Genomic DNA, 24,208 nt, shown 5'->3' on the forward strand with positions numbered 1-24,208 from the left:
GTGTCCTCAGGTGTAACTGGAGGGTGAGTTGCTCTGGGTCTCAGGCTTCTCCTCGGAGTGGCTCTGCTGTCGGTGAGCTGGGGTTTGGGGACAGCGGTGGCCCTGGCAGGGTGGCCCGAGCTGAGGGCTGTTGGGGGGGCTTTACCCAGTGCTCCCCCAGTCCCCGCTGCCTCCCGGGGCTCTCCTGCTGGTGCTGCTGCCACCGGAGCTGCCTGCACCCACCCCAGGCTTGGCTATTTGAGGGCACCACTGCTTGGCCCCAGCCTGGGGGACCCACTTTCATCGGGCTGGGGGGCTTACAGCCCTGCGAAGGGGGGCTCTGAGGATCCCCCCGAACGTGGAGTCAGAGGAGTCTGGAAAATGAGAAGGGAGAGCCATGCCGGGCGGTGTCAGGGTGTTTTAGGAAGGAGGGCGGGGGCAGCCGGGCTCTGCTTGGCGGTGGGGAGGGCAGCAGAGCTGGTGGCAGCAGTGCTTAGTGCTGGGGGGCGGGGAGGGCCCTGGGAAAGTGGGACTTGAGGGGCTGCAGGCAGCCCTGCCCAGCTTGCCCCGATGGGGAGGTTTGCTCGTGGGTTGGGGAGGAGCAGAGAGCACCCCTGCAGTGGGAACAGCGGGGGCTGCAGCCCTGGCCCCCCCCACCCTGACCCCCCTGTCCCCCCCTGCAGGCGTACTCGCAGGATGCCTACCTGAAGGGCAACGAGCCGTACTCTGGCGGGGCGCAGAGCATCCCCGAGCCCCCTCCCATCTGCTACCCACGGAAGACGTACCCCTTCCAGGCGCGGGGTGCCGAGCCCCCCCCGGGCCAGCTGCCAGACACCCGCGCCCCCCGCCCCACCGCTGCGGGCCCCTCGTCCCCGCTCGGCACGGCCACACTCACCAGCACCCGGAGCGAGGTGGGCGGCAGCCCTGCGCACCGCCCCGATGAACCACAGCCTGGGGGTCCCCCCCCACGTCCCACCGCACCCCATGGGCACCCCGGCTCCTTCTCCCGCACCGGCTGCCCCAGCAACGTCGCATCCTCTTTGCCCGACCGCTATGGGATCCCCCCCCCCACCCCTTCCTGCTACGGGGTCCCCAAGCACCTCCCGGAGCACCGGACTCACTGCGGCTTCAAGGAGGGTGTCGGGGGGCTGTCGGGGGCCGGGCGGCCCCCCCGGGAGGCGTCGGGCAGCCAGCGGGCCCCCGGCCGTCAGGAGTGCCAGCAGGCTCTGTCCCGCTGGTTTTGCAGCCAGGAGCCGCGGCGAAGCGCCTCGGAGGAGCGGCGACACGCCATGCCACCCCGTTACCGCAGCGTGTCCCAGGACCGGCTGGGGGGTTCGGCGGTAGCCCCCCGGGGCTGGCCCCACAGTGCCTCGCACGACACCCTGCTGCAGCCCCCCCGCGAGGGTTGGGCACCCCGCGCCCGCTCTGACCACTCCCTGGGCAGGTACGGGCGCTCCATGGAGGCGCTGGAGCCCGGTGCCCTGCTCCCCCCTCACCTCGACCGCTCCGCTTGGCCACCTGAGAGGCTCTGCCGGGCCACCGTCGCCACCACCATTGGGCAGCCCATCCCGCACGGCTCCTTCGCACCTTCCTCCTCCTCCTCTTCTTCCTCCTCGCGGGAGCCAGCACCCGTGCAGAAGCACCCGTCGCAGCCCAACTTGCAGAGCGCGGATGATTCGGGCTATATTGGCTACCGGAGCTACAGCCCGTCCTTCCAACGCCGCACTGGGCTGCTGCACGCCCTCTCCTTCCGTGACCCGGCTTTCGGTGGCCTGCCCACCTTCAGCATCTCGCAGCGGCCAGCCGCCCCGCTCCCGGACAGGGTGGTCCCCATTGTCCCACCACCCACCGGTCCCCTGCCGGTCCCTACCGCACCCAGGGAGCAGCGGCCGGAGAGCAGCCGGGTGCCCGAGCAGCCGGAGGAGCGGAGGGAAGAGGTGGTTTTGCGGCAGAAGCCACCCACAGGCCGCAAGATGCCACCCCCACTGCGGCAGATGAACTTTATCTTCCCCGAGGGGGTGAAGGAGACGGACATTTGTGACCCCCCACTGGCCAGCGGCAAAGGGGAGAGGCCGGCGGCCGAGCGGCAAGGCCGGCGCGTGGCTCCTTTGGCAGCCCCCGAGGACTCGCTGGCGTCCATCCCCTTCATCGGTGAGTCGGGGTGGCTCGCCGGTGGGGCTGTGGCTGCCTCTGGGAGGGGGTTTTACCAAGTCCCGTGCTGGGGAGGGCATGTTTTGGGGGACAGGGCACGTTGCATGGTCTCAGAGCATCCGTCCGTGGCCAGTGCAGGGGCCAGATGGGTGCCCAGCACCCCACAGTGCCCAGCACCCCTCAGGGCATCACTGACCCCGAGCAGGGCTGCAGGTGTCGGTGATGGGGTGCCAGGGTTTGGGCTCGAGCAGCCTCATCTCTCTCTTTGCTGTCCTGCACCCCCCGCCCAGCCCCTGGTACCTCTTACTGGGCACAACTGGTGTGAACTGGAGCCCTGCTCCCAAGTGGGGACAGGGACGTGTCTGGGATCACCCTGTCTCACTTGGGACCCCCCTGCCCCGCCGCTTCTGCCCGTGCGGACCCAAAATGGGTCTGGGGGAGCCTCCAGCTCTGTCCCATGCCAGGAGGGACCCTGGGGCTGGACGGGGATGAGGGGGATGGGGTGGGGATGGGGGGGCTGCAGCGTTGCTCTGGGCGCACTGGTGGCTCCTGGCTTTGCTGGCGGGAACAGCGTGTCCTCCAGCCCACCCCAGGCACCTGCAAACCCACCACCTACCAGAATGCCGGGGCAGGGGGGTCCCAGCAGGGACTTCCCCCCACCCCGTCCTGCCCCAACCCCTCCTGCAACGCTGCCCCCCCCGCCTCTCGCAGATGAACCCACCAGCCCCAGCATCGACCTGAAGGCCAAGCACATCCCTGCCTCCTCGGTGGTCTCCAGCGCCATGAACTCCGCACCCGCTGTCGCCACCAGCCCCTCCTCGCCCACCTTCGCCTTTGCCCTGAGCCGACACTACTCCCAGGACTGCAGTAAGCGCTGGGGGGTGCGGGGGGGGGGGGGGCTCCAAATGGGGGGCAGGACAGGGAGGAGCAGCCCCCCAGCCCTGGAGCTCTGCCCCGTGCCCGCTGGGCTGAGCAGCGTGTGCTCTGCCCTTCTCCTCCTCGCAGGCAGCATCAAGGCTGGACGCCGCTCGTCCTACCTCCTGGCCATCACCACCGAGCGCTCCAAGTCCTGCGACGACGGTCTGAACGCATTTCGGGACGAGGGGAAGATCCTGAGGTAGGACTGGACCGCCCCCCCCGGCCCCTCCCAGTCCCACCAACGTGTTCCCGTCCCCCCCCCCACCCTTCAGCATCCCGCTCACGGGGGCTGCTCTCCCCCCAGGAGGATGCCCAGCCGGGTCCCCAGCCTCCGCATGCTGAGGAGCTTCTTCACCGATGGGGTGAGTGTTGGGGGGTCCTGGGGGTGCCCCCCACCTGGGTACCTCTATGAGAGGATCACTCTGCCTGGTTGGGGTGCTGATGGCATCACCCCAACGGCGCCCTCGGGTCCCCCCGCAGTCTCTGGACAGCCTCGGCACGTCCGAAGACGCCCGTTCCAAAAGACACTCAACCTCCGACCTCTCGGACGTCCCATTCAGCGCCGTGAGGAAGGAGGGCTGGCTCCACTGCAAGCAGATCCTCACCAAAAAGGGGAAGGTAGGTGGGTGCCGCCCCTTCCCTGAGCCCAACTGGCGACGCTGGGGAGGGGGGATGCATCCCTGAGGTCCATGCCCCATCCCTTCTCCCCGCAGAAGGTCGGTGGAGGCATCCGGCAGTGGAAGCGCGTCTTCGCGGTGCTGCGCACCCACTCGCTGTACCTGTGCAAGGACAGGCGGGAGGCGGTGACCTGCGCCCCGGCCCCAGGTGAGGAGGAGCCGCCGATCAGCATCCGAGCGTGCCTGGTGGACATCTCCTACAGCGAGACCAAGAGGAAGCACGTCTTCCGCCTGACGACCGCTGACTTCTGTGAATATCTCTTTCAGGCAGAGGATCGGGAAGACATGCTGGCCTGGATCAAAGTCATCAGGGAGAACAGCAAGGCCGAGGGCGAGGTGAGAGCCACATGGGGCTCCTGGCTGCCTCTGGCTCTCCCGGCACTAACCGCCTCGGCTCTCTCCGGCTCTTTGCCTTGTGCTGCTTCCCCAGGCCATGGCCGGCCCCTGCGTGGCCGGCCAGCGTGGGGCTCGCTAGTCCCGTGCCGTGCTCCCAGGGGTGCACGGGGGCTCGCGGGCACCGCGGCGTCCAAGAAGAGCGGCGGCTCCGCTGGCCTCGGTTGTGGCAGGGTGCGCCGGGGCTCTCCGAGTGCTACCACGGCGCTTCCAGGCAGGGTCGATGCCGGATCTGCCGGCGGCGTTTGGTCGTGCGGTGGGAGAGGAGCACGTGTGGTGTGTTCCATCTCCGTTGGCAAAGAGAGAGTTGGCAGGGAGATCCCTGCCTGCGTCAGGCTTTGGTGCCTGTGTGGTGCTGCTCGGGGCTGAGCCCTCGCCGGGCAGCCCATGGTCTGTGCGATGGGTCACTCGGGGGTCTGAGAAGGGGAGAGCTGCTCCCCGGAGCCGTGGGCTCCAACGGAGGATCCGCGGGGCTGGATGTGCCGGCGCTGGGCTGGATGTGCCAAGCGCTGGGGTGGCCATGTGCCGTCTCCCCGCGGTGCCGCGCCGGCCTCGTTTGGTTGCAGCGATCGTGACGGGGTTGTGGCAGGCTCCGGCCCTGGAGGGTGCGTTGAGCTCGGAGCAGTCTCTGGTTTTCTGTGGCACAGCCCTGCTCCAGAGGGCGCAGGGGGCTCGGTGGGACCAGCAGCACTGGCGCAGGGAAGGTGTTGCCGGCTCGGAGTGTGTGGAGCTGTCGGGGTACCCGCGGGGGCCGTGGTGCAGCGTCCTGCAGGGATTTTTGCGTGTCTTTGGGTGCTGAGCGTTGGCAGAGGCTGCGCCAGGTGCGGGCAGACGGAGGTGTGCGTTCCACGGAGGGATGCGCCCGTCCCCGAGCCTCTGTGGCCGGCTCGGACCCCGCGTGCCGCCCCACACCGTGGCAAGGAACGCCGGAGACGGCAGCGCGGCGGCGGGCGCTGGCGGGCAACGGCTGTTTTGGGGCAGCGGGGACCCCGTCCTGCCCTGCCCAGTCCTGCCTGGTCCCACACGGCGCCTGGCAGAGCGTGGACTTGCCTGGGGTCTCTGACGGACGCGCTGCTCAAGCTTTCCCTTCCCCTCTTCTCTCTGCCCCCCCAGGACCCCGGTTTTGCCAGCCAAGCACTTATCAACAAGAAGTTAAACGACTACCGGAAAGTGAGGTACGGACCCGGCGGGGGGTGGTGGTCACCGAGACCCTCCGAGCGCTTTATTCACCTTCGCTCGGGGTGCTGGCAGGGTCTGGGATGGCCAAACCGCCGCTGCCCGAAGGGTTAAAGTGGCTCCGTGCTCCCCAGGGACCCCCATTACCCAGTGTGGGGTTCAGCCCCGTGGGTGCGGGACCGGGAGAGATGCCGGTGTTTACCGGGAGGTTTTTCAGCGGGCTGGTGGCCCCCCCCGGGCCATGCCCTGCCTGAGCACCCCCCCTCCCACCGCTCTCCCTGCAGCCCTGCGGGCACCAAGCCCGATTCCTCGCCCAAGGGCTCTCGAGGGCTGGGGATCCGAGCCGAGTTCCTGAAGCAGACGGGAACCAGCGCACCCCGGTCCCCCAGGCAGGATGCGGCCGTCACGAAAGGTGGGTCCTACCCCTGCGGCGTGGGGCACCCCGGCATGGCAAACCGGGGGGGCTGCCATCGTGCTGGTCCCCGTAGGGCACCAGGGATGATCTTCCCATTTGTCCCAACTCATTAGCAAACGATCCTGTGTTTTTTTTTTTTCTCCCCAGATGAGAGCAGCTCTCAAAAAGCCCCATGGGGCATCAACATCATGAAGAAAAACAAAAAATCTGCCCCGCGGGCCTTCGGCGTGAGGCTGGAGGACTGTCAGCCTGCCCCGGACAACAAGGTACGGCCGTGCCGGCGGTGCCAGCCCTGGGAGACTCCACACAGCCCCGGCACCTCCGTCACCCCCTTTCTGTCCCCGCAGAACGTCCCCCTGATCGTTGAAGCTTGCTGCAGGGTGGTGGAGGACCGAGGGCTGGAGTACATGGGCATCTACCGCGTGCCCGGGAACAACGCGGTGGTGTCCAGCCTGCAGGAGCAGCTCAACAAGGGAGCCACCGAGATCAACCTGCAGGACGAGGTGAGGGTGGGGCGGGCTGCATGTCCCCGTCCCCATCTGTGTCCCCATCCCTGTCCCCATACCAGTGGGTTGCTCCTGGGGCTGTTGTCCTGGTCCGTGGCTCTGTCCCCATCCCTGTCCCCATCTTTGTCCCCAACCCTGTCCCCAGGCCTCTGGGATGCTCTTGGGGCTGCTGTCCTGGTCCACATCCCTGTCCCCATCCCTGTCCCCATCCCTGTCCCCGTGCTTGTGGGATGCTCCTGGGGCTGTTGTCCTGGTCCATGGCTCCATCACCACCCCTGTCTCTGTCCCCACGCCGTCTCCGCTGCTGTGACTGTCCCCGTAGTGGCAGGGCCGCCTGGTGGTTGGTGGCAGCAGTGTAGGTGGCAGCTTGGGGACACATTTGTCCCCTTGCATCTCACCACATTGCTACAGCTTTCCCTGCCAGATGCGGGGTGGGGACGACCGTCCTGCCATCCTCACAGCCACACTGCTGCTGGCTGGTGTCCCCCTCACTGTCGGTGGCCTGGGACTCTCCCAGCTTGGGGACTTTCTCCCGCCTGGCTTTGCCTGAGCAGCCTCTTCTCTCCCCCGCAGCGGTGGCAGGATCTGAACGTCATTAGCAGCCTGTTGAAATCCTTCTTCCGAAAGCTGCCTGAGCCCCTCTTCACCGACGGTGAGTCGCTGCGCCCCAGCTGGGTGCTCCCCTCGGGGCCAGCGGGGTCCCCAAAGTGGCCACAGATGACCCTGTGCCAATGGCCACATGTCAGTGGCTGATGCCGGGCTGACCTGGAGCCCGTCCCCGTGTTGAGGACAGGTCCCCAGAGCCTGCGACAGAGCGAGCCAGCGCCCGCCCGCAGTGGGGGGCTCTGCAGACCCCCTCCTCGCTGAGTCCCCTGGGCCAGCCCTTGTCCTTGTCCCTCCCTCCCCCTCTGCGCCCTGTCCCAGCAGGACCCGAGCAGCACCCCCAGCCCCCTTCCCAGCGTCTCTGGCTGGTGCATCTGGGGGTCCCTGGCACTGGGGGGTGCCCCCTCCCCTCCACCCGGCTCTGACCCTGCCATGTCCTGCTTTCAGATAAGTACAACGACTTCATCGAGGCCAACCGGATCGAGGACGCCAGCGAGAGGATGAGGACGCTGAGGAAGCTGGTAGGGAGATGGGGCAGGGGCTGGGGTGGGGGGCGTAGCTCGGATCCCCCTCCTTGGGGGCTGCAGTGGGTGGGAAAGGCAGCGGGGACGAGCAGAGAGGTGACCCGGTGCCTCCCCACAGATCCGGGACCTGCCAGGTCACTACTACGAGACACTCAAGTTCCTGGTGGGTCACCTGAAGACCATCGCTGACCACTCGGAGAAGAACAAGGTGCCGTCCACCCGCCCTGGGCCCTGTCCTGGGCTCTCCTGCTCCCCCCTCAAGCCCCCACCCCAGTCACTAACCCCGGCTCCGGTTGCAGATGGAGCCCCGAAACCTGGCCCTGGTGTTCGGCCCCACGCTGGTGCGGACATCCGAGGACAACATGACCGACATGGTGACGCACATGCCCGACCGCTACAAAATCGTGGAGACCCTCATCCAGCACGTAAGTGGCGTCGCGGGGGGGCAGGCATCGGCGTGGCTGGAGGAGGGGGGCTGATCTGCACCCCAGGAGCAGGGGAAGGGGCTCCCCAGCCGCGCCGAGCTCCCACCACTCCTCGCCGGTCCATAACCCCTCTCCTGTGCCCCCCCCGCAGTCAGACTGGTTCTTCAGCGACAAGGAGGACAAGGGCGAGAAGGTGAGTCCTGCCCCTCCCCCGGGGGGTCTTGCTGTGGGGCAGGGGGGGCGCAGAGCCCTGGTTGGGAGCCGGGGTGCTGTCGGCAGCCCCCTGACTGCCGGACCCCCTCCCCTTGCAGACCCCCGTGGATGAGAAGGAGGCTCAGTCCGTGCCCAACATCGAGTACCTGCTCCCCAACATCGGCAGGACCGCGGCGCCCGGCGATGCCGCAGGTGAGGAGCAGTTTCCTGCGGCACCGGCCCCTCGGGCCCTGGCACCAGGGCACCCCAGGGTGCTTCTCCAGCCGCTCTGTCCCCCGGCCCCGTCCTCCCACCGCTGCGGGCAGCTGGCCCGGCTCGCCGTGGTCACAGCAAACCCACATGGTCTGGAGCGGGATGTCCCGGTGCCCCCCTCACTGGAACGTGGGGTCACCCCCACGCTGGGGGTGCCAGCAGAGCCCCCTCCCACCCTCTCCTGTCACCCTTCTCTCCGGTGGCTGCTCCTCGCCCCTCCGCAAACCTGGCAGCCTGCGGGACCCCTGCCCGCGCCCGCTCCCCCCGCGCTGGCCCATGCTGCCAACCCAGAGACCGGGAGACTTTGTTGTTCAACTGATTTCTTACGTTCTTTCCTTGAACTTTTCTGTGCTGTCCTCTTCCTCCTCCTCCTCCTCTTCCTCCTCCAGCGGACCTCCTCGAGAGCTAGAGCGGGTACAGTGTTGATCCTGGGTGCATTGCTCACGCACTAACTCCTTGGGGGGACCACGAGAGAGTGGGAGCAGGGGGGGGCGGTGGGAGGGAAGGGGGCCCTGTCCTGCCTGGCCACTGTCCCCAGGGTCCCCAGCAGCAGGAGAGGCTGCTGAGCCCCTGGGGAGCTCCAAATCCTTTAACCCTGGTTCCCCCACCTCGCTGTCCAGTGCCTGCGCGGTGCTGGGGCTGCTGTTGGCATCCCCTGGCAGGGATGGGTGCTGGGTATCCTGGGACTATGGGGGTCGCAATGCCCCGAGGGGGGGGTCAGCACCCCCCTTTCTGCCTCCCCCTCTCTCGTCGTCAGCAGCGGCTAACCCCATCCCGGGGCGTGCAGGGTGGGAGAGGGTGTCTGTTGTCTTGTCCTTCTCCTTCACACCGTGACAGCGGGGCCAGGGCTGCCTGTCCCCCCCGTGTCCCCACTTGCCCCCTAGACCCCCCGGCTAGCCGGGGCAGCCCCATGGCCTGTCCCAGACCCCTCTCTGAGGCTGGATGTGGTATCGAGCCGGTTTCCCACGCCCCATCCCGGTGACGTGATGGTGGCTGCACTGTGCCCAGCCCTGGTCCCCTCTGTGCCCCGTGGCCGTGGGTCCTGCTGCTGGGGTCCTGGCTGTGTTTCCCAGCTGTGTGTGCCTGTGTGTGTCCCCCCTTATCCCCAATCCTTGGGGCTCTGCAGTGGGCGAGTGGTGCTGGGGACCCCCGTACACCACTGGACCCCCCCCCCAGCCTCCTGCCACCTCCTGCAGCCGCTTGGCACTGGTGTCCCTGCCAACCAGTCTCTGATGGCCCCAGCATGTCCCCATCGTTTGGGGGAATGGAGCAGCATCCCCCAGCTCTACCCACCGAACCCCCTCCCCAGCATATGCCCACCCCCAGGGCCTGGCTAACACCCCCCCCTTCTCTGCTCTACTTTACAGGCTTGACCCGCAGCGGCTCCGCCAAACCGAAGGTAAGAGGGTCCCAGGCTGGGGGCTGACGGGGAGGGACGTGATGGCCGGGGCACGGAGCCTGTCCCTAACCCCGGCACCGCCATCCCTCACCCCGGCGTCACCGTCTTCCCAGGGCACGTGGCCGTCGCGAAAGGCGCCGCCGCACCGGGACCTCCTCGCCATCCCCTTCGTCTCAGCCGCCGCCCGCAAGAGGAAGAAGAGGAGAGAGGCTGAAGGCGTCGGCAGCAGCACCGACGACGACACGGAGCGCAGGGACACCCCGGGTCGGAAGCAGGAGGACGAGGGGACTGCGGCCACCCCACCAGGACCCGGCAAAGCCCCCCATGGCACCGGCACCGAGTCAGCAACCACCAGCCCGGCCGGGATGGAGCGGGAGAGCTCCCTGGAGCCGGGGGGTGCCGGGTCCGAGCTGGCGCCGGACGCCCGCTCCATCGTGTCGGGCTACTCCACCCTGTCCACCATGGACCGCAGCCTGTGCTCCGAGGTGCAGTCGGTGGCCGGGAGCCGCGGGGAGGAGGCGGACGACGAGCGCAGCGAGCTCAGCCACATGGAGACGGACACGGAGAGCCGGGAGGGTGCCCGGCCCCAGCTGGGGCAGGCGGCCGGGGGGCCAGGGGATGAGGACAAGGGTCCCCTCGGCCGTCCATCCTTCAACTCCCACCGCCTGATCCAGTGCGACACGCTGGCCCGCAGGAAGCTGGGACGGCCCCGGCCGGGCGGCGAGACCCCGGCACCCAGCGGCGAGGACCAGGGCTGGGTTCTCCCCGGGCGACCTTCGCTGCGGGAGCAGCTGCGGCAGCGCCTGCGAGCCTCCGCCGACGACATGGGGGTCCGCCTGCGCCGAGCCCACTCCCCCGAGACCCGCCGCAAGAAGAGCAGCTGGCGCCGACACACCGTGGTGGTCCCTGGCGGCCTCAAGGACCTCAACTTCAACGAGTGGAAGGAGCCGCGGGGCTTGGAGATGGCCCCAGGACCCTGCCGTGACAAGGACTCGGGGCTCAGCAGCCTGGAGTCCACCAAAGCCCGGCCCCCGGCCCCCACCCCGGCACAGCCCGGCGCTGCCGGCGAGGGGCCAGGCACCAAGACCCCCCCGGGCAGCCCCGGCCCCCCAGCCCCTCTGCGCTTCCCCCAGTGTCTCTGACCTCCTGAGATGCTCCCCCCCAGCGGCTCCTCCCGCCCCAGCCAGTGTTTAATTTAAGGACTCACCCTCGTTCTTGTATTTAATTGTGCTCTGGACAAGCTGCTGTTATTTAATGAGTCTCCGTGGCCCCCACCCCGCAGGTGGGACAAAGCCACCTTGTCCCCCTTGCTTTGGGGACCAGCAGGGTCCCATGGCGCTTCCCTATGCCCCATCCTGGCCCCATCCCGTGGTCCTCCGGCCCCTCCCGGGCAGTGCCAGGAGGTTTCGTGGTGTGGGGGGGTGTCTCCTGGGGACTGTCCCCACCCCAAGCGGGGACCCGCTGTCCCCGGGCGCGGCGGTGCGAAGTGCGGGCGCTTCCTTGGGTGCTGCTGCTGTGGTGGCCCTCGCCGGAGCCCTCCCCCACCTCGGGGACCCTGGGGACCTGGGTGCTGTCACCCTGCTCTGTGCCACGCCGGGGTGGCCCTTGGTGTGACGGATGGAGTGGGGGGGGGGGGGCACCCCACGGGTGTTTGCGTGGGAGCGGGTGTGACAGGAGGGGCTGGCACAGAGGGGGACCCTGTGGGGGGGGGGGGACGGGGACACCCCGCTGTCCCCTGCACCCCCATGAGCCACAGCCACCATCCAGGACCCAGCGTGCTCCCCAGCACGACACAGCCCCCTCCCCAGCCCCGCTCCCCTTCCTACCCACCCCCCCCCCGCCAGGCCAGAAGCACTTTAGGAGGGGGGTGCGGTGCAGCCACCCCCGGGGCGGGGGGGGACATGTGGGGACCCCCAGCCTCACCGTGCAGGCACACACATGCCACAGGCTCGGGTGGCGACTGTCAGGGCCACGGTGGGGGGGGGGGTGTCAGGTCACGTCACTGTTTCTCCGTGTCGTTCTCATACGTTATGCAAATATTTGCTGTAAAGTTGTTTTTTTTTCTTTCCTCTTTTTTTTTTTTTTTGTAAATATTGTCTCTGACTGTGTAACATATTACAAAGGATTTATAAGGATTTTTTAAGAAGTTTTGCTCAGCTGAAAGGCCAGCCCTGACCAGGGGATGTGCTGGACCAGTGTTGACTTTTTAAACCCTCCTGCATGTGCCCCCCCCTGCCCCCCCCGGCGTGTTGTACGAGTCGGCTGTGGAGCCGGTATATGCAAAACTGAAAAAAAAAAAAAAAAAACCCGACCCCAACACCACCACCCCGCTTCGGACGCTGCCCCCCCCCCGCCCAGTCCCAGTCTATATATTGGAAATAAAATGGTTATTCGAGGAGGTGGTTTCCTGCTGTTATTGCTTCTCCTGCTTGGGGGGGGGTGGGGGTGTCAGTGCATGGACCCCCGTTTCCTGGAGCACCAGCAGCATCTGGGGAAGGATTTTTCCCGGCTTTTCGATGAGGCTGGACCCCCCCTCCCAGCACCCATTGATACGTCCCCCAATGTGGGACCAGGGTGGTCTTGGGGCCAGGGATGTCCCACCCCCTCCCCAATACAGCGACCCAACAAGAGACCAAACCTGGGGGGAAAAAAAGTGCCAGAGAGGAAAAAAAAAAAAGTAATTTTATTAAAGCCAGACACTCTGATAGAAAAGAAAAGTAATAAAGGGAAAAGAAAAATAAAAAGCAACCCTTTGTCATCGGAGTTTGCAAGTTACAATGGTCACGTTGCGCACAGAACTACCCATGGCACCCACAGCGACACAGGGACAGCGCTGGGCACAGGGCGGGGGCAGCGGGGGGCCAGCCCCCCCCCCGGCCCCCGCCTCCGCCCTGTGCAAGGCTTTTTTTTTTTTTTTTTTTTTAATTATTTTTTTTCTTTTAAAACAGTTCACAAGAAAATTCATGCTAAGAGACACACGACGTTGTAGAAACCCCAAAACAGCCTCTAAAGAGTATTAGGAATTTTTTTTTTTTTCTTTTTTTTGCCTTTTTTTTTTTTTGTTCTTTTAAAAGTTGTAGCCTTTTTTAAACAACATCCAGACGAGTAAAGCGGGGTGCGCATGCAGTGGGCGCCTCCGACACATGCACGATGCAGGCAGCGCTTTTTTTTTTTTTTTTTTGGATCGTTTTTGCAACATTTTCCATTTTTTTTTGTCCTTTTTTTTTTTTTCCTCCTGGTTTAAACCAGAATCAAATTTTTTTGGCTTTTTTTTTTTAATTTTTTTTTTTTTTTTTTTGTCCTCTTGCTTCAGCGAAGGCACCGTGGTCGGTGCTCACGGATGGTTTGCATGATGCCATGAAAGGACGGACGCACACGCACGCAGAGACACACGCTCACGGAGAAACCAGCCTGATGGGCAGCGGAGGGGGGGGGGTGGGGGGAAGTGGGGGGAAGAATGGGGTGCAAGCCAGCGCCGTGCATCCCCTCACCCAGCACCGGGCACCCCTTCGCCCAGCACTGGGCACCCCATCACCCATCACCACCCTCCTGGTCTGGAGGTGGCGGGGGGGGTCCCACAGCACAGCACCCACCAGTGACAGTGCCTGGGTGGGGGCTTCCAGCACCCATGGTAAAGCCAGGGTGCAGCTCCCCCCCCCCCAACAGCCAGAGCTTGCTCCCAGTGGGATGGGTGTCCCGGCACACCCATGGGTGCCACCAGGATGGGGCTGCTCTTATAGCCCACCGACCCCTTTGCATGTCTGTGTCCCTGGGGGGGGGGGGGGCGGTGGCATTTGTCCCCCTCACACCCCCAGGACAGCAAGGTGACGTGGGGGGGGGGCTGTCTGCAGGGCCCCTCCATGGGTGCTGGCACGTCCAGCCCCATGGGAGCACCGGGACAGGTGTGGGGTGGGAGGGCCGTGGGAGGGGGGGGGGGACAGGGCTGGGGGAGAGGGGGGGACCCCCCCCCATCCCAGCCATAAGAAGCTGCGGCTTTGCTACAGTGTTTCACTTTGGTACCAAGAAAAAAAATAATTCAAACTTAAATAAAACGCATCAAGTGACTGCTATTGCTGCTGGGAGGTGGGTGCTGCAGCACCCCGGGGGCTGGCACCCATGGGAGTCAGTGTCCCCGGGGGGGCACCCGGCCCCTTCCCCCCCCTGCTCCAGTGAGGGATGGGGACCGGGACGGGACGAGGAAGGTGCTGGACGGAGGATGGGAGCTCAGCACGGGGCCAGCATCCGCGAGGAACCGACCTCTCCAAACCACAAGGAGCTATAGTCTACCCAGGGAAGAAAATCCACCCCCTAATATACCAGACGTGAAGAGATTTATTTCTTTTCTTTTCTTTTCTTTTTAAATATTTATATATATATATTTATATTACGTATATTATATATATATAATATGTAAATATATTTTTTAAAACAATATAAAATGTTAAGACACTTCACTTAAATGTAAAGAGTTGCTTTTTGCAATCCAAAGAAATTGCATCATGATTTTTTTTTTTCGTTTTTGTTTTTTTTTTTTTTGGTTTTTTTTTCTCTTTGTTATTCAAAAAAGGCTCGTTCTTCTGTACAAAAATGATTGATATACAAAAAAAGAGAGGGGGGGAAAAGAAGAAAAATAATTAAAGAAAACAAAACCAAACCAAACCAACCCAAGGACGAACTAGCCAACGAAAGGAGTGATTCGATCTCGTGTTGCACTGCGGCTGGGCTGCGCTGACGGCAGCGCTGGGGACGGGCACACGCAGCGCACACGCACACGCACACACACGCACACCCGCCGCACACCCGCCTGTGCTGATGGGTGGTGGCCACGGGCAAGCATCACCTGGCCACGCACCCCGGGGACCCCCCCCAGGTCCCCCAGGCTTGGCAGGGCTGGGGCTGCTCCCCCCGGGGAAGGACCGCGGGGTCACCGGCTGTGGGGTGGGGGTCCCGTCCAGCCGGAGAAGGGGGTCCGGGGACCTGGCCTGCCTGCTTGTCCCCAAGGGCACTCGGGGACAAGGTCTGGCAGCACGTCCCCGTGCGGTCAGAGCCCCCCCCCGAGCATCACAGCATCCCCTGCCCCACCCCGTGCCCACCATTTAAAGTGCTTCGTTCCCACCCGAGGGCAACGGGCAGCCTGATTTGACCCGTTTCTGCCTCCCCCCCACCCCACCCCACTTTACATCCTCATCCTTCGGCCTCTCCAGCACACCCGGCCCCCCCGCGGCACTGCTGCCGGCTCCCTCCTCCCCAGCCCTCGCACTGTCCCCCCGCCTCGAGGAGAGCCGGGGCTGGCGGCTTGTGGGGGGCCAGCGACAGCCCCCCAGGCCAGCGCTGACCCCTCGGCCAGCGAAGGACGCAGCCCGGCCACGGTGCCACCCGCCACCCGCCGCCGAGACCTGGCCGGAGCGCCGAGCATCCTCTCCCTCGGGCCGGTCGGCGTCGCGGCTGCCGGGATGCTCGGCCGTGGTGGGGGGCGAGCGGTCGGGTCGGGGGGTGTCTTCGGCAGCCGCTGTTTCCCACCTTTCCGCAGTGGGATGGGTGCTGCCCGCGCGGGCAGCGGGGTCGGGTGCTGCCCGGCGTCCTCCTTGCTTGAAGCTGGTGAAACTGGTGGGGTGAAGCTCTGAGAGCTCTTAAATAAACAGAAAACGGCAGGGTGGGAGAGGGAGGGAGGGAGAAAAACCAAACCAACAGCAACCCAAACGAACCGAAACGAAAAGGAAAAAAAAAAAAAGGAAAAAAAAAGGGAGGAGAAAGAGAGAGAGAAACAGAAAGTGGCTGGTTGGCCATTGCGGAGCGAGATGGGAGACAGAAGTCAGGCCGTGGCGGAGCGGAGGCGAGACACAAGTCGGGCCGTGGCGGAGCGGAGGCGAGACACGAGGTCGGCCACATTGGAGCAAGACATTGAAAAAACAGAAAGAGAGGGACGGGTGGCGATCCCTCCAGGTGCCTCAAGAAGACAAGTCCCAGGGAGGAGGAGCCCAAGGAAGAGAGGAGCCCGGCCCCGGGAGCAGGAGAGCGGTTGGGTGGAGCTGGCAAGGATGCTCAGAATGAGATTGAGGAGTTCCTTGCCCCAAAGGAAGTCAATACGGGGATGGATGTTCTGCCAGATGCGGGTTTTTCTGAGACCGCGGGGGAAGTCTCACTAGCCTCTTTAGATGGTCTAGCGGCCTAGAAAGAAAAGCAAGATTCAAGGAGGAGGAGGAGGAGGAGAAAGGGGAGGAAAGTCAAACAGTTTCTGAAAAAAAAAGACAAAAGAAAGGAAAAAAGGAAAAAAAAAAAAACAAAAAAAGGAAAAGAAAACAAAACAAACAACCAAGAACCAAACAGGAGTTTGTTCAGAAGCAGCATTGAGTTAGGCCTGAGGTCAAGCAGCTGGAAAAGGTCCACCACAAACAGAGCACGAGATGAGCTGGTCCCACGCGTTACTGGATGGGAAGGGGACGTCCCCGAGAGGAGGAGGAGAGAGCCGACAGACAGACGGGCGGACAGACGGACATGTAGGCACACACAGAGGCGGGTGAGCGGAGGGGAGAGGGGAGAAAGGCGGGAGGGGGACAAGAAGGGCAGTGTTAGACCGGGGCTGCCACGGAGGTGCCGCTCAGCCGAGCGGGGCAGAGCCTCGGCAGCCCCATGCCAGTCCCGGCTCCTCTGAGAGGTGCCGGTGCCCCCCCGGCCCCCGGCCCCGCCGCCAGCGACGTGACCCAACCCTACTCATGCAGAAACTGGTCCAAAGGGAGCCGGGAGGGAAGGATGCTCATAAATCCTCCGGGAATGGGGAGAGGGCTCCTCCAGCCCCCACTTGCTCCTGCCGCAGCGGGGTGGGCTGCTGGGAACATTGGGGGGGGGAATGGCCAAATCCTGCACAGGGAGGGCAGCGAGGACAAAAGTGCCGTGGAAAACTCCAGGTCTGGCCACCCCAGCAAGGGCAGCGGTGGATGCCAGGGCCTGGGTGACCAATTTACCGTGGGGTGCCCCGAGGTGGGGCCGGGGAGGAGCACGGTGACACTGGGCAGCCAGGACCGTGCTGGTGTGTGGCCTCCGGGGAAGGGGACTTGGTGGCCTCTCTGGGGGGCCTGGGGCCAGGAGATGCTTCCTGGTCCCCCAGCACAGCCCCTTGGGCTGGTGTTTCTCTGCTTCTAGAAAGGGAGGCAGAGGGGAAACCCCCCAACTCTCCCTGATGCTGCGGGGGTGTGAAAACCCATGAGCACCCCCCTATGCTGGGGGGGGATGGCAGAGAGACCCCAACCTCAAGGTCAGACCCTGCCTGGGGACATCTCACCACTGCCCTGGGACCATCTCGGTCGTGGTCACACCAACCCAGTGACAGAGTCACTGAGGGGGGGACGGGAGGGGCTGAGCCCTCTTGCTGGAGCCAAGGGGAACGAGGTGCCCATTTTACTCAAGCGACATTTGCCCAAATTGCAGGAAATCCCCCCCAAACCCAGCTCTAGGTAGCTAGGAAAAACCTTTGGTTTATCCATCAGGGTTTATGGATCCAACAGAATGAGCAAAATCAGGTTTATTGGGTGGTTTGTTAACGCCGGGCCCGGGGAAGGGGATTGAGACACAGAGCAGGGAGAACAGGATGGGGTGAACCCGCTCGTGGTGCTGCTGCGGGAGGGGGGGGGCTGGGAAGGGGGGAGAGGGGGAGCGAGGAGGGGTGGAGGGCAGCGAACTGGCCGTGGCTACCTTGGCTGTGGCTGGAGACCCACTGCCAGCACTGGGGGGGGCAGCAAGAATGGGGGGGAGCGAGCCCCAGCACCCATGGCAGGAGCGGTCCCTGGGGATCGGTGAGGGGTGGGTGCTGGGCTGGGGGGGGGACGACACACCATCCCATCCCAAAGCGCTCCTCTTCCAGCTGCTGTGGCCCCCCCCACCCTCTGCCCACGCTGCTGGGCACCCCAGTACCACCACCCTGCCTGCGACACCCCCCCTCCTGGGGCGAGCTGCTTCTGGGGCGTCGCGGTGCACGGAGGGTCCTGGCTCCCCAAACCGCCCCCCCCGGGCTGGGTTGGCCCCTTGGAGCCCCCATGCCCAGCCCCCGGCTCCGCCGCGCTCATCACCGTGGCCAAGATGTGCTGCAAGGAGATCTCGGGGTCCCGCAGGGTGGGGGGGACCAATGCTGGGGCTCAGCCCTGTCCCTCAGGGCAGCGGTGGCACAGAGGGCTGGGGGACAAGTGACAGCAGCACACTTGTAATGAGTTTGCCACTCTCAGCACAAAGTTGTGTCCCCGTCCCCAGCAGCCACCTGTGGAAACCCCGACGCCAGGCTCGGATTGGGGTGCGAGCCCCTCGGTCCCTGCACCCCACGGGGCTGCACCCCCACCAGGGTGTCCCCTTTGGTCCCCGAAAGCAGCACCCACAGGGTCTCCCCTGCCCACCACCCACACCCTCACCCCATACGAGGCAGCGAGGGGGATGCCAGAGCCGTTGGCAGCCTGTGGCTCACCCGGCTACCAGGAGAGCCGGCCGGGCCAGTGCTAGAGATGGACTACCTGCTGCTGGCCCTGGATCCGCATGTACTCCATCCGCTGCTTTATGTGCTTGCTCTTGTCGGGGCTGCCCTGCGGGCTCTGCTTCAGCCGGGACGCCGGGTTCACCACCTTCATGGCTGGGATGGACACGCCACCGCTCTGCTGGGACAGAGAATTTGAGGAAAGGGGGTTAAATCGGGCAAGTGAAAGCCCACACCGGCACCGGTGGCCGCTGGGCACTGCCAGCGCTGGGCGTCAGGTGCCTGGAGCCGTGCCGAGCCCGGGCAGCCCACGGCGGCAAACGGGCCAAAGGAGCCCGCGTCGGGCAGCGCCTCGGCGAGCTCCGAAACCAGCCAGGACTTACCGACAGCCCCCGCCGCAACGCAAAGAGGGAGTTAAGGGCAGACACGGCAAACACCGGGAGACCGAGGGCAGGAGGAGAGCATCCCCGCCGGGACAGGGGTGCACGGCCAAGAGAAAGGAAAAGAGGCGCCGGCAGGCAGAAGCAGATTCCAGGTGGAAACGGCGGCAGCAGGAATACAGAGGTTTTTATTAACTAGCTGCGCACAGATGGAGATACGGAGACTTGCAAGAGCAGCAGCGAGGGAAGCGGTACCCGGACGCACGTGCCCTGGCACTGCAGGTCCCTCCAGCGGTGCTCGCACGATGCCACCCGCCACAGGCTCACCGTGCGTCCCCCCCACTGCACCCCAGATCCTCCCCCTGCCATCACTGCTGCCTCCTGCCCACCCCGGGCCCGGACCAGCTGCTGCAGGCAGCAAACCTGGCAGCACTACGCTGCCCCAGAGCTGCCTCCGACAGGAGAGGGCCAACGGGTTGTGGCAGCGGGACCGGGTTAATCAATTAGTGCAGGCAGAGCTCCCTGCGCTGCCTGTCCTGCCTGCCCTGCTCTGTGAGCCTCAGTGGCCCCATGGATGGGACAGGGGGACTCCTGTACCCCACAGCACAAGGAAATCCAGCTCCTGCCTGCACCGCACCTTCCCCAGTGCCCCAGTATCCCCGGCACAAGCAGGCGCTGGATCTCCCCTCGCACCCAACTCGCAGCGTCCCTGAAAGGTGACACAAAACCTGCCCTCTCCCGCTCTGCTAAGCCAGCCCCAGCCGCGCAGCCTCTCCTGCTGAACCTGGAGCCGAGCTTTGCTTTGTGAGTGCCCCGGCACGTGCCAGCCACGGCCATAAATCCATCCTGCAGCTCCGCTGCTCGTTTGCCAGGCTCCAGCGGTGCCGCGGGAGCTGACAACAGGAGAAACGGCAGCTACACCCACTTGACGGCCCATTCACCCAGCGAGAGCACCGCAACGGGGCCGCGGCAGCGCTGAGAACCGGGCCTGAGATAATTGCTGCAAATGAAAAAGGAGATTTATTCCCCAGCGCTGACTGTTAATAAAGGAGCAGGCTGATGGTGGAGCGGCTGAGGGCGTTTTCCCCCCCTGCTTTTCCCAGCTATTCAGCCAGCTGAGCGGCTGCTGTGGATTCCAGCAGAAACCAAATTGGATGGCTTCAGGGAGCCGGCGCTGTGATTTAATTAGGAGAAACAGCTGCCACACTCGAACTGCAGTTCGTTAGAAAAGTGCTTATGCAAAAGAAGGGACGCTGCTCCGTCACCCAGCGCACCCAGCCCTCGCCGGCTCCGTGGGGTGCTCAGCACCAGCCCCCTCCTCATCACCAGCAGCGTGCTCAGCCCTAAAACCTCCCAGGGCGGAGGATACCAGAGAGCCGGGGTCGAATTCGGTGCTGTGCACAGCAAGGGATGGGCACCAGTGAGGGACAGACGGCAGCACGGCCTGGCACTGCCTGCCTTCACGCTGCCGGCTCGGCTGCCTGCAGTCTCGCTCCTGCTTGCCTGCGCTTCCCAAACCCGTTCAAGTGACAGGGAGAAAAGGAGATTTGTTTTCCACCTTGGCTCTGCCTGGAGGTAGAGTCACAGAGAGGGAGCAGGTAGAGGTGGAGGAAGAGAGACATCAGAGTGAGTCCGGGGCAGAGCACAGCAAGAGGGAGAACAGAAAATAAACCTGCGGAGTGTCGAGGGGGAGCTGCGGCTTGGGTAGCAGAGGCGGCTTGGGCTTGCTTGGAGATGGACTCTCATCATCTTTGGCTCGACTGAGGTCCAGGACAGTCCCATCGTCACAGCTACCGTGTTTGAGATCCCCCAGACCTTCCTCGCTCTCCTCGCTGGCATCCTTGGGTCCCGCTTGTCCTAGCAGCTCTTTAGGGAATACAAATTCAGCCGAGGGATGGCTGCTGATCTCACTGATGGTTATTTCCAGCTCACGGATAGTTTCTTCCAGGCTATCCAGTCTTTGGTATGTGCCTTCATAAATCTCCTTGCTGCGCAGAGTCATGGAGTGGCGAGGGGACAACTGCCCTTTGCAGAGCCCCTCCGCTGCCTTCCCCCCCGCGCCGGCATCCTCCCCGCCGCCTTCCCCCCCGGCAGCCGGAGCCACCCTGCCCCAGCCCGGCGATGCTGCGCAATGGCTCGGCCTCGAGAAAGCAGCGACCTGGGGATGCTCAGCCTGGGACTGGCCTGGGACTGGATCCCCGCCTGGGAAAGCTCTGGGATCTGGCACCGGGCAGACTGGGGCTGGCGAGCTGTCCTCTCTCTGCGCTTGTCTGCAAGCCCCAGCGGAGTCTCCAGGAGAGAGCGATGCCTCCCGCACGCTCTGCCTGGCTGCTCCTCGGGGGTCCCCAGCACTGGGAAGTTGGGGGACAGTGCCAGGCCCTTGGCTGCCTGCACCGGTGGAGGGGAGCGCTGCCGCTCCAGCTCCGGGACATGTGGCTTCCCCGTAGAGATGAGGGGGCTGTGCAGCCAAGGGACCTCGGTGAGGAGTCTGGCTGCTGCCTTCTTGCCTGCCAGCAGCGTTCAGAGCAGCATCCCCTCCTCGTCCCACTGCGGGACAGCTCGGTTTATGCTTTGAGAGAGACGGGACCTTGCTGGCTGCTGGAGGGAACCTCCAAGTCTCTCCTGCTGCATGGGCACAGCCCTGAGATGGGCTGCTCGGGGGCTGCGGGGCTGAGGCTGGAGGGTACCCAGGTGCAGACAGAGACTTTTCGGAGATGCCAGGAGACACACGGCATTTCCTTCCCGCCTTGGGTGCAAACTCCCCTCCTGCTCCTCCGCTGCCAGCCGGGTCCCCATGCTCTGAGCAGCCCGTTTCCACCCACAGCTCCGGTTCGGCTTCGGGGGACGGTGGTTCAGACACCCACTCGGTGAGCACAATCTGCGGGAGGGAGAAAGCCCGGCTCCCCGGGGCTGCCAGGGCCAACGGCTCCTAGGTAGAGAATTCAAACAGATTAAGGGCCGGGGGAGAGCGGTGGGAGGAAGCGGGGAGCTGCCGGGGAGCACTACGTGTCCACACACACTACGTGGGGCCCCCATGGCTGGTGCCTCCGGGCATCGTAGCGCTGCAGGAGGTGTTTGGCCAGGAAAGGGGATGCTCGGCTCCCTCCTGCCCAGCCCTGACATCCCGTTGGTACCCACAGCACGGACAGAGGCTGGTTTTCTACTGTGCTTAATGCAACCTGGGTCTGGGAGATTTCGGCAATAACTTGCCTGGAGTTTTTAACAAAAATTAGTCGGTGTTGTCCGAATGCCTTTGGGAATGTGATTGCCACCACCCAGCTGGGGTTTCTCCCACGCTGGTATAAACTGGCACGGTACTGGTGCAAGAGCAGAGCCCGGCCCTCGTGAGCTGCTCTGCCCCGCAGCACACCACTGCTGCCAGCAGAGCTGAAGGCAGGGGCTAAGCCATCGCAAAGGAGCTGCCAAGGGGCATCAGACCTTTAAAACCCTGAGCAGCAAGAAGTCACATAAAAAAATGCTGTCCTGCCTCCCCCACCTCTCTGTTCCTGTCCCAGGGGAGATGGGACCAGCCGTGCAATGCCCAGGGCACTAGAGCCGGCCGTGCTCTCCACCGAGGAGAGGGAATCACAGAATCATTCAGGTTGGAAAAGACCCTTGGGATCATCGAGTCCAACCCTCAGCCCAACTGTACAAGTTCTCCCCTACCCCACATCCCCCAACAGCTCATCCAAACGACCCTTAAACACATCCAGGGATGGGGACTCCACCCCCTCCCTGGGCAGCCTATTCCACTGTCCGACCACTCTTTCTCTGAAAATTTTTTTCCTCATGTCCAGTCTGAACCTCCCCTGTTGCAGTTTAAAGCCACTCGCCTGGGAAGGCGAGAGGGAGATGCTCTGGCAGAAGAGGTGCCCCTCTGCAGCTGCAGCCACGGGGCCTCTGCCCCACACCGCAGCCCTGCCCTGGCCAGGGGGTTTCCACCTCGCGGGGGCACTGGGCACCGGCAGAGCCGGGGAATACGGTGGTTACACCACGCTGCCAGGTGGCACAGGACGGGCAGCGGGGACGCGTGCCCTGGCTCCCTGCGTCTCACTCGTGTCTCAGCCCTGGGGGTCTGAGCAGAACCCGGGGCACAGAGGGAAGGAGACACGAGGGCTGGGATGGCTCCAGAGCTCCGGGGCTGGAGCTGGACCTGGCTGAGCGCTGGGAGAGGGCTCCTCGCCCACAGGGACAGGAGATGCTGCTCCGGGGCAGCCATGGTCAATTTTGCCCTGGTGTTGGGTCTCCCAGGAGAGGGGGGAGACCCCTGCAACGCACCCAGACACGCCCCCCCAGCAGCTGAGCTGCCCTGGATGAGGCTTTCTGGTGAGGGGCTCAGCAGCATCCTCTGTCCTGCTCTTTGCCCCCTTGTTACCCCCAGCTTGGGCATCCCCTGCTCCATCCCACCCACCCTCCGGGCACCTTCCTTTCCTCCTGCTCTCTCCACCCCAGAGCCAGGGCAGGATGGAGGGCAGCAGGGCCGGGAGGGAGCAGGGCTGTGCCCGCTCAGCAGCCGGGAGGGGTGATGGTGCCAAGCCCAAGCGGGTCCCAGCAGGCACCAACCTCCGGTCCAGCCCCCCACCTTCCGCACACATGGAGCGGGATCTCCCTGCACCAGGCACGACATGCACCACCCCTCACCCCTCCCAGTGACACCCTCCCTGGGCACCCAGTGTGCTGTGAGAGCGGGGACCCCTCCCCGTGCCCTGCCCGGTGCGGTGCTGGGGTGGCCCCGTCCTTCCTCCCACCCGCGTGGCTGCAGGATCCGGCCCTCACGGGAGCTGCAGCAGCCCCGTGCTGCGGCCGCAGGGTTAGTGCTCGGTCCTGTGCCGTGTCAGTGTCGTACACGCGGTGGCGGTGAGCGAGGGAGTGGAGAGAAGCCATTAGTTTGTTAAATCAGAGAAAGAAGCAGAAGTGAGTTAAAAAGAGGTGGGAGAGGAGGTGGTTAAAGTGCAGCCAGTCAGCAGGAGAAGGGATCGTCGCTTGGAGCGAGCTGTTACCTTCCATCCTTCGGCTGCAACGGAGGCTCCGTTGGGCCACAAGTCTGCGTGCCCAGGGGAGACGGCAGCCGCGAGCGGATCGTAACGGAGCTTGGGAGGGAAAGGGGAGGCAGAACTTCTCTGAAACACCTGGGGAGTCAAACACGGGGGGGTTGGAGGAGGGAGGCTTGGCGGGAACAACGACGCAGCCTGTGCCTGCAGGGGTGCTTGGCAGGGTCACACCAGGACCAGGGCTCGGCAGCGAGTGAAACATTGGCTGTTCTCATCAGCCGTGGAGGCACCCCCGTCCCTCTGCTGCTGGCAGCATCACCGGTCCCCCTGCCCATAGTGTCACCGGTCCCCCTGCCCATAGCATCACTGGTCCCCCTGCCTGCAGTGCTGCCGGTCCCCCTGCCCACAGCACCACCAGTTCCCCTGCCTCCTGGGGGAAAACCAGCCAAGGCAAAGCCATCCACTACCCACTTGGGCACCTCGACCGTAGCAAATGAGGGGAGGACGTGGGGCCCAGCCAGCCTGGGGGAGTTCAGAGCGTGGGGACAGCGTCTCAGGTGGGATCTCTGCAGGGTTCCCCGTGCACAAACCCCAGTGAACCTCCAGCTGAAGCTGCGTAGCGTTAAAAAACAAATGAGCTTGGTTTCAAGGCCAAGACGGGGTGGAAGTGCTGAAGAGAGATGGTGAACCAGGCACGCAGCACCTGGACCCAGCGAGGGGTCTGGCAGGGTGCAACTGCTCCGTGCTGCCC

At 64.5% G+C, this 24,208-nt stretch overlaps 2 protein-coding genes across 12 annotated transcripts in view; one reads left to right on the top strand and one right to left on the bottom strand.

The window, feature by feature from the left end:
* Positions 1 to 12,029, top strand: part of ARHGAP23 (Rho GTPase activating protein 23) — a 36,700-nt gene extending 24,671 nt beyond the window's left edge. For 5 of the 7 annotated variants that reach the window (XM_074849127.1, XM_074849125.1, XM_074849124.1 and 2 more), the window contains 18 exons: positions 663 to 2,130; positions 2,842 to 2,997; positions 3,136 to 3,247; positions 3,353 to 3,410; positions 3,529 to 3,666; positions 3,762 to 4,061; positions 5,232 to 5,293; positions 5,579 to 5,706; positions 5,857 to 5,975; positions 6,057 to 6,212; positions 6,789 to 6,867; positions 7,266 to 7,339; positions 7,461 to 7,550; positions 7,642 to 7,767; positions 7,919 to 7,960; positions 8,079 to 8,172; positions 9,600 to 9,631; positions 9,745 to 12,029. In XM_074849127.1, the coding sequence (XP_074705228.1) occupies positions 663 to 2,130; positions 2,842 to 2,997; positions 3,136 to 3,247; positions 3,353 to 3,410; positions 3,529 to 3,666; positions 3,762 to 4,061; positions 5,232 to 5,293; positions 5,579 to 5,706; positions 5,857 to 5,975; positions 6,057 to 6,212; positions 6,789 to 6,867; positions 7,266 to 7,339; positions 7,461 to 7,550; positions 7,642 to 7,767; positions 7,919 to 7,960; positions 8,079 to 8,172; positions 9,600 to 9,631; positions 9,745 to 10,773 (4,263 nt within the window). In that variant the 3' untranslated portion in view covers positions 10,774 to 12,029. The remainder of the gene's footprint in view (positions 1 to 662; positions 2,131 to 2,841; positions 2,998 to 3,135; positions 3,248 to 3,352; positions 3,411 to 3,528; positions 3,667 to 3,761; positions 4,062 to 5,231; positions 5,294 to 5,578; positions 5,707 to 5,856; positions 5,976 to 6,056; positions 6,213 to 6,788; positions 6,868 to 7,265; positions 7,340 to 7,460; positions 7,551 to 7,641; positions 7,768 to 7,918; positions 7,961 to 8,078; positions 8,173 to 9,599; positions 9,632 to 9,744) is intronic. The other 2 variants (XM_074849122.1, XM_074849123.1) reach the window with 2 other exon arrangements.
* A 3,004-nt stretch (positions 12,030 to 15,033) lies between these two features.
* The window catches only part of SRCIN1 (SRC kinase signaling inhibitor 1), a 55,270-nt gene continuing 46,095 nt past the window's right edge, over positions 15,034 to 24,208 (bottom strand). Inside the window, exons 18-21 of one of the 5 annotated variants that reach the window (XM_074849117.1) lie at positions 23,467 to 23,595; positions 20,139 to 21,395; positions 18,127 to 18,264; positions 15,034 to 15,799 (exon numbers count right to left, since the gene is read on the bottom strand). In XM_074849117.1, coding sequence (XP_074705218.1) covers positions 15,674 to 15,799; positions 18,127 to 18,264; positions 20,139 to 21,395; positions 23,467 to 23,595 — 1,650 coding nt within the window. In that variant the 3' untranslated portion in view covers positions 15,034 to 15,673. Of the gene's footprint in view, positions 16,057 to 17,683; positions 17,798 to 18,126; positions 18,265 to 18,469; positions 21,396 to 23,466; positions 23,596 to 24,208 lie in introns of those variants that run through there. The other 4 variants (XM_074849119.1, XM_074849118.1, XR_012626254.1 and 1 more) reach the window with 4 other exon arrangements.

The sequence above is a fragment of the Strix aluco genome, chromosome 24 (genome assembly GCF_031877795.1).
Source record: "Strix aluco isolate bStrAlu1 chromosome 24, bStrAlu1.hap1, whole genome shotgun sequence".
Classification (NCBI taxonomy): Eukaryota; Metazoa; Chordata; class Aves; order Strigiformes; family Strigidae; genus Strix; species Strix aluco.